The sequence below is a fragment of the Hibiscus syriacus genome, unplaced genomic scaffold (genome assembly GCF_006381635.1).
Source record: "Hibiscus syriacus cultivar Baekdansim isolate YM2019G1 unplaced genomic scaffold, ASM638163v2 tig00110879_pilon, whole genome shotgun sequence".
Classification (NCBI taxonomy): domain Eukaryota; kingdom Viridiplantae; phylum Streptophyta; class Magnoliopsida; order Malvales; family Malvaceae; genus Hibiscus; species Hibiscus syriacus.
This window is the reverse complement of record NW_024062895.1, coordinates 631,489-645,916: the sequence shown is the minus strand read 5'-3', so window position 1 is coordinate 645,916 and position 14,428 is coordinate 631,489. Positions and strand designations below refer to the sequence as shown.

Below are 14,428 nucleotides of genomic sequence, written 5' to 3'. Positions count from 1 at the left end.
CAATGAAAAAAGTATGGACACTTTTACTAAATTATATTTTGATCGGATATGTTATTTATATTTAATCAATACAAATACAAAAGTGTCGATACTTTTATGTCAGGTGTCGATACTTTCGAAAGGATAATTATCTATTTCTTTGAAAGTGTCGATAATTTATTACACGTACTTACGAAAGTATCGACACTTTCAATATATCCGGTATCATTTTACCGGTTTTATCATTTTGATACCGATTTTATCATATTTTTACCTGTTATGTTGTTGTGGATCGATATATTTTTTTAAAGTATCGACACATTATAAGCGCTAAAACTGCTTCTCTTTTAAATTCATAAAGTGTCGATCCTTATATAAAGTATCGACACTTTCAATATATCCGGTAACGTTTTACCGGTTTTTATCATTTTGTTACCGGTTTTATCATATTTTTACTTGGTATACCGTTTTAATATTTCTTCATGATTTAGACCTACTTTTATACGTATGGACACTTTTATAAAAATGATATATACTTTTTTTAAAGTTATGTAATTTATGTTTCAATTTTTTTAATAGTGTTTCATGTTTTCCACCTACAATATTAATTTAATAATTTAATTTACACAAAAAATTATTTGATTTTTTGATATTTTATAAAATATTATTTAGAATTTCAATTTAACAATATTAACCAAAGATAATAATAAATATGTTTTCCACGGTGAAATAAGTATGGACACTTTTATAAAAATGATATATACTTTTTTTAAAGTTATGTAATTTATGTTTCAATTTTTTTTTAATAGTGTTTCATGTTTTCCACCTACAATATTAATTTAATAATTTCATTTACACAAAAAATTATTTGATTTTTTGATATTTTATAAAATATTATTTAGAATTTAAATTTAACAATATTAACCAAAGATAATAATAAATATGTTTTCCACAGTGAAATAAGTATGTACACTTTTATAAAAATGATATATACTTTTTTTAAAGTTATGTAATTTATGTTTCAATTTTTTTTAATAGTGTTTCATGTTTTCCACCTACAATATTAATTTAATAATTTCATTTACACACAAAATTATTTGATTGTTTTGATATTTTATAAAATATTTAGAATTTAAATTTAACAATATTAACCAAAGATAATAATAAATATATTTTCACAGTGAAATAAGTATGGACACTTTTATAAAAAGGATAGATACTTTACAATATAATAGGTAAAAATATGACAAAACCAGATTCATTATGACAAAACCGGTAAAATTTACTTGATATGTTAAAAGTATGGACACTTTTATAAAAAGGATTGATACTTTCCGATAACCAAAGTTTACCGGTTACCAAATTTTTTAATAGTTTTTCATATTTTCTACCTAAAACATTATTAGTTGTCAACATAATAGGTACCGCTAAACCGAATTTATTAAATACATTTTAATGTATCCGGTACTGCCGTATATTAGCCGTATATTAACCCGCCTTTCCTGAGACAATCCCGCATCTTTGAGCACTTAATTTTAGGTTGAATTTATTGTATATGGAAGTATAGTTTTTAAAACATAATATAAAATTAATTGTTATTATATGGATCATAATATAAAGATAAATATATATATTTATAATGTCATTATTAATTTTTATTATATCATTCTATCTCTATTTTTATCTTTATTTGTATCGATATTATATTTAAAAAAAATATTATTGAGTTTGTTGTGAATTAACAATTAACTTAAAAGTTATTAGTTTAAGGGTTATTTAATCAATTAAAAATTAAATATTGGAAAAAGATATTTAATTTTTAATTAAAAATGCTAATACATTTTAAAATTAATGGTAAAATCATGATTGTGTTCAAACAATAACCATTTTGAGGTTCTTTTCTTCTTTCTAATGAAAAAATTACTTAAAAACTTTAACGGTACATGTATGTAAGAAAGTTTGTTTTTAAAATTAAGGGCAATGTACATAAATAGTCCCCAACTATATGGTAATGTTTTATTAAATTCATCGACTATTAAAAGTTACAGAATCATCTTTGGATTACAGTACGTTGCTTTGTTGAGTCCAGACTATTAAAAGTTATAAAATGATCATTTGACTATTCATATGTTCTAAATCTGTCTTTTATTAACATTTTTGCAGAGAAATCAATATTATATGTTCTTAATTTTTTTATTTTTTAAATAGTTTTGGGTGATTATAATTTTACAAGATAATATATATTCATACTTTTTAACCTTAAGTGCACATACACCTTGCTGATGTAACTACTCAAGCTCATATCCTCTCAACATAACAATATTATCCTTTACTAATGAGGTCACTCGATGATTATTTATTTCGATTTTTCACATCAAATAATGTTCATTAATATTTGAGTAGAATTTATCTAATTATTAATGCAGTTATTGTTGAACATTATGTATTAATTAAAGATAATTCAGGTTAAGTAAAATTTAACTCGGTTCAAAAAAATTAAATTTTTCGACTCTATTCGAATTTAACTTGGAGTTGTAATTTTATAAACTCGACTCCACTTGGGAAAAAAATTTAAATTTTAGTCGAGTTATAAAATAAAACTTGAAAAACTTAAAAGTTTTAGTAATTAGAGAATTGATTTTTCAAATTTTAGTTGAGTCCCTCAACTTTGTATTATACATGCATACCCATATGAAAAAGATATATATATATATATATATATATATATATATATATATATATATATATATATATATATATATATATATATATGGTTATAGAAAACCGTTTAAATTGAAACTAAATAGTACTATAATATTATAAATATTTACAATTAAATTGAAACAGACTCGAACAAGTCGGCTCGAAAAAATTTGAAATAAAATTTGAATTATAAAATATAATCTATCAACTCGAATAATTCAAAATTTTCTACTCAACTCAATCAAACATTTACCTCTAAATATAAAGGGCGAGTGAAATTGATTAATTGCACATAGACATGAAAATTTTAATTCGACAAAAGCATAGAGACATGCTCCATAACTCCATCGCAATGTAAAGTTGAAAGAAAATATCCCCCCTCTTCTCTATTGATTTGGTCGTCACCTTTACAAAAAGCTTTGGCTGCTGGCTACCAGTATCATACTATATTTGTTGGCATGCCTCCTCTCTCTATCATCTTCTCCAAACATATTATATATGACTTTATAACTCACTGTTTTAAACTTTTTATATTAATGATACACATTCCATCTTTATACTTACCATCATTGAATTTGAAGCCTTTTATTGGTTTATGGATTTTATTATTAACATCATTTATTTAAAATAATTAAGTTGATTAATATTTAAAATCACAAGGGCCTAAAGAGTCATTAGACCTTAAAAGTTAGGGCCATAGTCTTTGTAGGGCGATAACACTGAAAAATTACCTTTTGGAACTTTAATTACATGTCGGACACCCTTTCATCTTTATTTATCGATCTAACTCTCTTGGTAGGAAGGCGCGCCCCATGCACCGCGCCTTACGCTGATCTGGCGCCGCGTGGGGTAAGGCGCGGCCCATGAACCACGCCTTATGTTGACATGGTGACGCGCTGGCTAAGGCACAGTGCATGGGACGTGCCTTATTCCACTTAGGGGTATAGCGCGTTGCATGGGTTGCGCCTTTGCTTTAATTCTGACACGCGTCAGAAAGACGCGGTGCATGGGCCGCGCCTTTGCTTTAATTTCCCAACCACCCACCCGTTCACACCCTCATTCCCTCCCTATAAATACATTCATTCTCAATCACTTTCATCACACCAAATCCTCTCAACTTCTCTCAAATACACTTATATTCTCATAGCTCTTTAATGTATATTTTATTATATTTAATATTTTATTAGTATTTTATTTAACTATTTCAATTTTTAAATATTTTTATTTAATTAATTTTTTTGCAGTTATAAAATGGAATGCAGTCTATTTCGTTTGGATGAAAATCATATATCCTGACATTTTGGTGATACGGTAACATTTTTACATTTTAATTTAATTTAAATTATTAGTAATAATTTATTTATTTAATGCATGATTATTAGTTTATAAATTAATTTTTGTAATTATTAATATTTTAGGATAGCGACCGTATATTAGATCCTTTTATTAGGAACATTGAGTTAGCGATACCTACCCTGTTTGGTCGTATTTAGTCGACGCTGGATTCGTTCACATAGCTAGATATGAAGGCCATTGTAAGATAGAACCAAACCTGGTTTATGCATTAGTGGAGCGGTGGAGGCCGGAGACCCACACATTCCATATTCCGTGCGAAGAGTGCACGATTACGCTTGAGGATGTTTTTATGCACTTGGGGCTTTCGGTGGATGGAGATGTGATTTCAGGGATGGCATACGGTAACTGAACTACTTTGTGCCAGGATTATCTAAGAGGTGTCCCGCGAAATTTTAACGGTGGTCGAATACCATTAAATTGGTTAGATGCAAATTTTTGGGATTTGAGTGAGGACGCCTCAAAGGATCAAGTTAAAATGTATGCACGGGCATGCATACTGCAGCTGATAGGAGGGTTGCTGATGTCGGACAAATCGCGCAACCAAGTTCACTGTATGTGGTTGCGACATCTTGGCGACTTTCATCTGGTCGGATCACTGATTGAGGCTCGACAGTTTTGGCATTCCTGTACAAGGAGATGTGTCGAGCGACTGACTGCAGGAAAAATGCTATCGGCGGATGTCTCCTTCTGCTGCAGTTTTGGGAATGATATTGCTTGCCCTTTTTATGTCCTGTTGTGAAGAATCCGTTTGTATTTCCGCTACTATTGAGGTAATTACAAAACTGATTTCGTATATTAATCATTTTATCCAGTGTAAAATAATATTTTTTCCTTGAATAGGTGGTCTATTGACAGAAAAAATCATCGGGATCTACCTGATGAATTAGAAATAATCAGGTTGCTAATCGATCAGAAGGCTAGCACAGAGGTATGCATTTTAATTTTTGAAAATCGATTTTGTATGATAGTTATATAATTAGATTATTATTTTGATAAGAATTATTATATATATTTGTTTTAGTTTGAATGGGTTCCATATTCTAATGATGATATGATGATGTGCATCCCACCTGAGTTGAGGGGCCCATAAGATGTTTGGATGGCGGTGGTCCCTCTGATATGTTATGCGATCGTCGAGTGGCACCCCACTGATCGTGTACTCAGGCAATTTGGTTTTGTACAACCAATTCCGGAAGCACATCGCAATATGGATGAGTTGCATAGCACAGATCGACGCGACAAGGCGGATACATATTGGCTGGTGAAGCATCATAAGTGGGTAATTATATGGGAGGATCGACATCGGTGTCTTCCCCATAGGGAACCCATTTATGTTGATGACTTGATGGTTGCAGATGATTATTATGAGTGGTTCAACAGCAATGGGAAACCGTTTCTACTTTTCGATGATGCACGAGGATAGAGCATTCATTGACGTCGACAGAGACGTACACCGTTACAACCATATCATCCCCTGACTCGAGGACGGAGAGCAGGTGATTCCGGTTTGTCCTCAACTGTACCACCAGGACCTTCACAACAACCATTGTCTGCAGCGACTTACATGCATCAGCCATATATGATGCCGCCACCGCCTTTCCTTTACCAGACGCTGTTGCTGCCACCGTCACAGTGTTATATGACCCCTCCTGGAGGATATTATGGGTCTATGTTTTGCAGATCTGACCTAAGGTTCATATGCTGGTTATTTGGCGGGTGCAGCATCATCACCAATGGCCGCCGCACAGACACCTCCTGTACAGTTTTCTCATTCATCGATGTATGTATTTTCCCAGTTTTTTATGAGCGGTGGGTTAGTCGGTCATACACCTCTAGGGTCCTTATTCTATGGAGGTGCTACATCGTCATCAGTTCCTCATCACCAAAATGTATCTGCTCCTGACGACGACGATGATGATGGTGATGATGATGACAGTGAGGATTCACAACCAATTATACGAAGAAATCCTCCTCGAGACAGACAACCACCGCCCTGTGGAACATATTCGCACCGCAGACATCGATAGATTTTGATATTTTATTATATTTGTATTTAGTTATTTATTGGACTTTTTTATTGTAATTTTTTTATTATTTATCATTTAATACTTAATTTATTTTGTTAATTTTGTTGGACTTTTTGTTAATTTTGTTTATTACCATTTAATATCAGTTATTGCAATTTTTTTATTTACCATTTAATACTTATTGTAAGTTTGTTGTATTTAAAATTATATTCAAATACCAAATTGCTATTAGTTTGATAAAATTTAATAATTGTGTTCGATAACTTTCTTTTGTCACTTATAACTTTAAGCAAATGTAAATTAAACTACAAGAATTATTATTTTATAAACAACAAGTACATCAGCTCCTCATCAATGATTACTTGATGACAACAGAAGTGGACATGTTCTTCTAGTGTGTCCTGAGTTTCTACAATGCCCACATTTTTTGTCGTGACTAGATTTTTCTCGAATATCCATATCATAATGAATTCGAGTGGATTTTGGACGACCACAGTCCCTCAATAAAGTCGGGTCTGGTACAATCGAAACCCAATTATGAACCATATTAGGGTCTTTGTCATTACCTATGGGGGAACTCAAATTCGTATACCTTAAACACTTCTGATAGTTGGTATACGGGATCCACAAAACGATTATAGTCTTGACGAGTATACGAGCAAGTTGCTATCACATGAGAGCATGGATACTTCAGAGCTTGAAAAAAAACCCGCAATCACACCATTTGTCCCGTAGATTTACTCTTAACGACACAACTTTAATCTCTTGAAGATGTCACGGCAACTCTGTCACACGAAACAATTCATGCGTTCTAGAGAAGCTTGTTACAGACATTCCATTTGATGCAACAATTTTTTATATATCTGCAACTAACTAGGGTGATAGACATGATCGTCTTGCATCCAGGTTTGAGCTTGTCCCTCGAGCTTCGTAAAAAGTGCCCCCATACAAAAATATGTAGTTTTTACCAAAGTCGCTACAGGTAAGTGACGTGCACCCTTTAAGGTCTAATTGATTGCCTCAGCCAAGTTGGTCGTCATGTGTCCATATCGATATCCACCATCATATGCGTTTGACCATATTTCTTTATCGATGAGGCTGATGTAATCGTATACTTCCTCGTTCTTCGCCCGCAAATCTTGAAGCATGGATTCAAATGATTGAGGTAGTAGTTCGTAACCTGATCATAAAATGTAGAACTTACTAACTTTGTTTCTTTTTAAAAATGAAAATGATCAAAAGAAAAGGGGTGGTTTCGCTTACCCATGTGCACAAGTAATTGGCGCTCAACATTCTTCTTGAACCTTTCATTGTAGTTCGCAACAATGTTTCGGATACAATACTTATGTTGGACAAAGGGTGGCTGCCACAATAGACCCAAAGACTCCATTGTTGCTTTGATCCCAACTCCGCGATCTGAAATGAAACAATTTTTCCCCTCGTGATAATATGTAAATGTAAGTTTTGGAGGAAAAAAACCCAAGAATTTGTATCTTCTCCTTCAACAAGAGCAAAAGCAACTGGAAGAATATTGCAATTACCATCTTGGACAACTGCCAATAGTAAAACTTGCTTGTATTTTCTATACAAGAAAGTCTCGTCGATCTAGACCACAGGCTTACAGTATTTGACGGCATTAATGCACTGTGGGTAAGTCCAAAAAATCTGGTAGAATTGGCATCGATCGCGAAGAATTCAATCATTATGGTATGCATGGGAGGTTTCGAAGTCTACAATTGTCCCTGGATTCAACCTCCGCACCAGCCTAAACCAACTTGGAAGTTCGTTGTAAGATGCATCCCATTCGTCGTGAAGTTTTTTAATGGCATTCTGCTTTGCCTTCCATGCTTTTCTGTATGAGACGAAATACCCCATAGTGCGGTTGTATAGTTGAAATCAACACAACAATAGCTATATGTGAGCTTGCTTTTACCATGGGCATGATGGCTTCGCATATCACTTTAGAGTCCAAGTTGGGATGATCTTGGTTGATCCCTCCAGCACAACATGTGTGAGGACCATTGTATACCGTTAGTTCTCATCTATTGTTTTTCCTCTTCCTCTTCGATACACAAACCATCAAATTGTATCTATTTTTGCGTCGGGCACAATGGCATACATATTTTTCTGTCAAGGAGCTGTCGACTCTAGATTGAACATAATTACAGATATTGCAATTTTTTTATAGCCATCATCGCTTCTTCTTTTCTTGAAAACTTCATGCCTAAAGATAACTCACCATTATTTATTGATGAGTAAAATCCATAGTCACTGAGATTAGGCATATCCGTAAATTCCGGCCCGTATATTGCACCATAATCAGCTTCATACATGTGTGCTGGAGGGTCAGTTTACGACACATTTTAGGGAACTTCATCTACATCATCATCATCGGAGTTGAATTGCGGTGATTCTGGGTGAATGAATAGTCCAGTCTCAGTACCATCCACACCTTGCTCACGAAGCGGTTCTTCTGGTGGAGATGATGGTTTCTCCATGCTCTCCACATTTAGGTCGAAGAACCTACTACTTGCATGCCTTCCCCTTAAACTAGAAGGCATATCGACATTGAGATCGAAAAAGCTCGCAGTCGAATGCCTCCCCCTGGAGCTTGAAGCTATCATGTCAAATGGAAACTGCATAGATTGTTGCGTCGAGGGCATCTCCATATTAAGGTCAAAGAAATTTGTAGATGAACGCCTTCACCTTGAACTGGACGCGATGTTGCCATACGAATTATTCGTGGACCCACCTCAGTACAGATCGTAAGGAGTTGTTAATGAATGTCTCCTTGTTGAAGTTGATGAGACGACAACATGATGTGGATTTCCCATTATTGCTTTAAAATCATTACACATTACTGTAGTCAGGCTGTCAACTTGATCAACTTGTTCAGTCAACCCATAGTAGGAGCTTAATGGCAGACCCCAAACAACACACACTTCAACAAACTTTGCATACATCTCCGTATCGACGTCTGAATAATTACTTTGAGAATCAACCATCATTTCAACATCATCATTGTTCGATAATTCAAACGTTGTATAAGTTAATGGTAACAATGATGTTGGAAATTTGTACTGCAACGACGACATTCTTCTAGTACTTCCAACATGAATCTTCCTTGAAATCTTCGTTATCAGCTCCTTAAGAGTTATGTTTCTCTTGAAGGATGTTTAACATAATGATTTGATACGAAAATAACTCCGGTTTCATCTTCTCGAATTTCCCCATCATAATAAACAATAGCTGAATTCGAGTCATTCTTAGAGTTTGAAAGTGTGACATATTATATCTGCAAAAAAACCTGAAACAAACCTAATTAAATAAACAATATATAGATTAAAATATAACACAATAAAATTTCTACACATAAACGTAAATAATTTAAATAATATAAATTTATATTATTACCGTATCGGTAAAAATATTTCGACGTATGCTCTTGCTTTCCAATTTTACGACCAGAAAAATTAATTAAAAATAATTAATACAATTTTTTTTTTCAAATAATCATATATAATTATAAAAAATTACCTTATAACGAAAGATCGATCGAACTTCTGAATCCAATATAAAAAGATTGTCGGGTGTTTTTTACTGGTTAAGATGATTATTGTAGTAATTTTTCGATTGAGAGGGAGTTGTGAGAGAGTTTAAGGGGGAGGGGTATTTATAGCGGAGATGAGATGATTTAAACACGAGAAATGCGGATGCAATTATGCAAGGCGCGACCCATGCACCGCGTCATTCTGGTGCATGTCATAATTGCAGGAAGGCGCGGCCCATGCTCCGTACTATACCCTACGTGACATAAGGCGTGACCCATGCACCGCGCTATACCCTACGTGGCATAAGGCGCGCCCTATGCACCGTGTCTTAGCCAGCGTGTCGTCACGTCAGCATAAGACGTAGTTCATAGGCCACACCTTACCCCACATGACGTCAAATTAACATAAGACATGGTACATAAGACGCGTCATCCATTAAAAGATATTAGATTAATAAATAAAGATGAAAGGTTGTGTATCAGGTAATTAAATTTTAAAAAAGGTGATTTTTCGGTGTTATTGCCTCTTTGTAGGATTAGACAGTAGATTGCGTGCAGAAAATGGTTATTTTGTTGCTTGCTCCGCTATTTCCTGGCATTGATAAAAAAAATGACATTTTCAATTTATTTTATTTTATTTTAACCCTTCTGACAGTCTTCCCTGAACAAACAACTCTCTGCCTGACCTGACCCTGATCTCCATTTTTCTTCTTTTTTTCTTGGGATTTGGGTATTTCTTAGGACCCATTGAAAGACACAAAGCACTGAACAGTCCAATATTTACTGTCTAAATCTATGATCTCATAAGACACATACATAAGAAGGAATTCTAGGATCCTGTATCCATACACCATGCATGCATATGTATAGAAATATTGGATTCAATTTATTTTTTTTATTTTTCCTTTCTGTAAATGATTATTACAACTTGGAGCAGAGCCACATGATAAAAAACTTCAACCTCATCAATGCCTCTCTATTCAATAATTGCTTTACGTGTAGTCTTGGCTTCTGAAACTCTACTGTTCCTGAAGATAAGTAAATCCCTCTGTTTCCCTCTTTTTTTTATTGAAATGGCAACCAATCCCATCAAATCTTTCGTTTTTTTTGTTTGTCTTTTTGTCTGTTTTGGGGTTAAGAAGCTTCAGCAGCAGCTGGTGATTGTGTGACTGCACCAGCCATGTCTAAAGCTACACAGGGCTGCTCTACAGGTACCTGCATCCAATACATTATTGAATTTATTAATTATTACATAAATCAATACATGATTTCGCTATCGGAGAACAACTGCAATAATGCTGAGTATTTTGTTCTCTTTATTCCCTTCTAACGAATGAATGATTATATATATGCAGGTGACGGTGATGATGGCATGGATGAGATAACAATCATGGTATTTCTTTATATTGAAAAGATTTGTCTATTTGTATGATTTTAGGAGTAATATTAACAGTGATTTTTGAAGACTTACAAAGTGTCCAGCACCAAGGATCCAGAAAAATTGCAGATTTTTGTATGATTTGTGGAACCCTTTTGTGACTTCTTCTTTACAATAAAGAGGACTCCTTTCAGTGCTTAAAAAATCTTGAAGTCCTTCCCACCTGAATAAATTATCAGAACACAACTTTATGTATTATAACTCCGTACTCCATTTAGTATTTATATCAGACATTTATGAAGATGTTAAAAAATAATATTTCTAATATGTGTTGAACATTCACTCGAATTATCACATTCATATATCTAATATATTAGAATTCATTGAGTGACCTCAATGATAAAAAAAATATTATTTTTACTAGAATACCAATGGAATTATATATATATATATATCCAACCTATAATAAGACATTAAACTTTTTCTTTTTCTTTGGAGGGCTAATAAGATACAGATAGAAAGGAAAATAAGAGTCATACTTGAGCTTATCAACCCAAGCTTCAGTTCCCTTTGTTGCACAGATCACATCAAGCTGCAGTGACCCATCCATCCAACAACACAATCATTAATGTTACAAGTTTAAACCCCAATAGAGAGAAGAAGAAACAACAATTTATATTATTTTCTAATTTCTTTTATTTTTGGAAAAAAAAACAAGAAAGAAAAAGGATCATTGGGTGTAAAATTTGTTTATGGTAAATAAGAAACATTTGGAAGAATCTTACCTGTCCATTGTAGATAGTGACATTAACTCCTTTTGAAAGTAGCTCATCAACCTGGATTAATCATAAAACAATACTTACATATACAAAGAATACTTAAAAAAAACAATCTTTTGCCAAATGAATTCAAAAACCAAGGATTAGAAACTGAGCTTTTACCTCAGCAATTCTTGGCCTCATGAAATCACCTGCCAAATATGAGAAAACCAAATCCGACTGCCCTCCCCATCTGTTAAAACACATAAAAATTGTAACTTTGGATAAAAAATTTCAAAGAGTAATATTGTAGAAATTATAAATATTTCAAAAAAAAAACAGAGGAATATATAAAATAAGCTCACGTGACATTATCTGGGATCTTAAGCTTTTTCTTGATGACCCCATTCATCAAACTATCAAGGTCACCCTCACCATTTCCTGGTGAAACCCTCAAGGAACTCAAATACCTTGAGTATCTGTTGACTGAAAAAAACCCATTAGAGAATTCTGAAGCTGTTAAAGCTACAGGCCCCATCCCAGCATCCTGAAGAAAATTGTAGAAATCCTGCAAATTTACTCCAAAAAATGAGAAATAAAAAAAGAGGCCAAATATGATAAAAGAGAAGTAAAAAATAGCATACCACTGAGTTGCTGTTGGCACCAATTTCTGATTCAAGTTGACTCCAAGTATTTGTTGCATCAGTATACTGACCATCTTTGAGTTGCTGGCTGATCTCCTCTGCTAGACTGATATTCCAAATGGGATTTTATCAGATAATCAGTCCTTGTATTTTGACAAATTTTGAAATTTAATCCCTGTACTTAAATAATTTAAAATCAAATCTTCTTTTTGATCTAAAAATAACATACCAAGTTGACAAAGTTTGATGGAAAATATTAAAAGCACCAATGATTGATTAGAACCTTTAAATCTGAAAATAAGATGATTTAATTTTTAACTTGTATAGGGACTAAACGTAAAAGTTTGCTAAAGTACATGGACAGACAACATATTTTGACCAAAATACATTTACATTTTTTTGCAAAAGAAGTGGAAAAGGAAAATCTTTAGTACCTGTTTGACTTTTTCAGGCCATTGATATCTAGCCTGGAAACATCCTTAAGAAGCGGCCCCCAAGCAAACTGTAATCACCCATGTTTAAGGGTGTGGGGGTTTAGATGAACTTAAATGCAAACATTCAATTATGCAAATTTCCCTGGGAAATTAAACAATTTAAATAAATTTTTACTTACAACAAAATCCTCCGGTGATATCCAACTATCTCCCAAGGCAACCCCTAGAATATCAGTTCAATGCATCAAAACAGAGTATTTCTTTATTTGTATGAATTATGAATGGAAACAAAGAATTTCTTTTTACCTCCAAGTTTTAGCTTCAATTTCCCATCATCAACGGCTTTTAGAATTGATAATCCAGCAGTGACAGCAAACTTGCCTCCATAAGACTCAGCCACAATGTACAAAGGACTCTTTTGAAGGCTTTCATTTCTATTGAATAATTCCATCAACAAAGTAGTTAAATCAGTTGCTGCTTCATCATCAGTTTTCACCAACAGCTCTGTATCTTCCACAAAGCTGTACCCTGTTCCCACTGGATTATCCTATATATCACATTAATAAATTCCCATTAAACTCAAAGAAGAAGAATAAACTTTCATGTTGTTGAATTATGGATAACTAAACTAACCACAAATAGAAGATCAGCCTTCTTCAACCAAGTGGAATTCCTTGGCTTCAAATCAGTGTCTAATGGCCCAATCTCCTCAAAGTTTCCAATTCCAACACCAGAGGCACCCTGTAACAAAACAATTTCAAAAACTTTAACAAAAAATGAAAAATCCAGAACTGTTCTCTGGGTATTTTATTCAAATAGATTACTTACAGGTCCACCTTGTAACCAAAGAATGATTGGCCATGGCTTTGAAGGCTGTTCAACTCTGTAAGGACTTTTATAAAGCCACCAAAACATGTGTGCTTCTGTTCAAAACAACAACAAAACAAAAACCCAATTCAAAATCAATTACATTGGCTATTTTTTAATTAAAAAAACGCTAAAATGAATGAGAACTATGTTTCTTACTTGGTCTAACTTGAACATAGCCCCATTCTTCTTCTGATCCACCTTGGGATTTAGCTTTAACAGCTCTGGATAATCCTCCATGGAACAAAGAGAAACTGAAGAAAACAAAGAGAAGAAGAACATGGAATGTTCCCATTTTCTTGGCTAAGAAAAATAAAGAAAATGAGTTTCCCAATTTCCAGATAAACCCAACTTTAAAGTTCTGATCTTTGAAGCAAAGGTAGAACTCAGGCTTTATATAATAACAAAACAAGGTGATAGAGATATAACAATTTTTGTATCTGTCCGTCATATAATTGTATCACCCACATTCCGACAGGAGTAATTCGATTCTAGATGTCACTTTAATAACACCATAGCTATTTGCAGTAAAAATTTTAAAAAAATTAAAATTTTTGTTAAAACATTTAAAATTATAAAATAATTTATAATTAAAATACTAGTTTAGAAACTATTCATATATTACAAACAGAATTAAAATCATATAAATTCATACTCATTATAAAAATTCAAATGTGACATACATGCCCCTGATTATACTTGTACCGTACTCTTCCTCCCAAGCCAAAGGAA

The 14,428-nt window shown here is 33.2% G+C and overlaps 1 protein-coding gene across 2 annotated transcripts; it reads right to left on the bottom strand.

Annotated features, from left to right (window-relative positions):
- Positions 1-10,672: 10,672 nt before the first annotated feature.
- On the bottom strand, positions 10,673-14,129 carry LOC120144102 (serine carboxypeptidase-like 51). 2 transcript variants are annotated; one of them, XM_039158255.1, is made up of 13 exons: positions 13,856-14,124; positions 13,658-13,752; positions 13,463-13,570; positions 13,136-13,376; positions 13,009-13,052; positions 12,830-12,897; positions 12,396-12,501; positions 12,117-12,319; positions 11,935-12,004; positions 11,779-11,829; positions 11,533-11,585; positions 11,087-11,216; positions 10,673-10,830 (listed from the first exon to the last, which is right to left on the bottom strand). In XM_039158255.1, exons 1-13 carry the CDS (start codon positions 13,989-13,991, stop codon positions 10,750-10,752), a joined length of 1,386 nt encoding a protein of 461 aa, XP_039014186.1. In that variant the 5' UTR covers positions 13,992-14,124; the 3' UTR covers positions 10,673-10,749. The 2 variants fall into 2 exon arrangements, with proteins under 2 accessions (XP_039014186.1, XP_039014187.1); XM_039158256.1 differs by lacking the exons at positions 10,673-10,830; positions 11,087-11,216; positions 11,533-11,585 and adding an exon at positions 11,610-11,639 and having other exon boundaries at positions 11,707-11,829; positions 13,856-14,129.
- Positions 14,130-14,428: the final 299 nt, after the last annotated feature.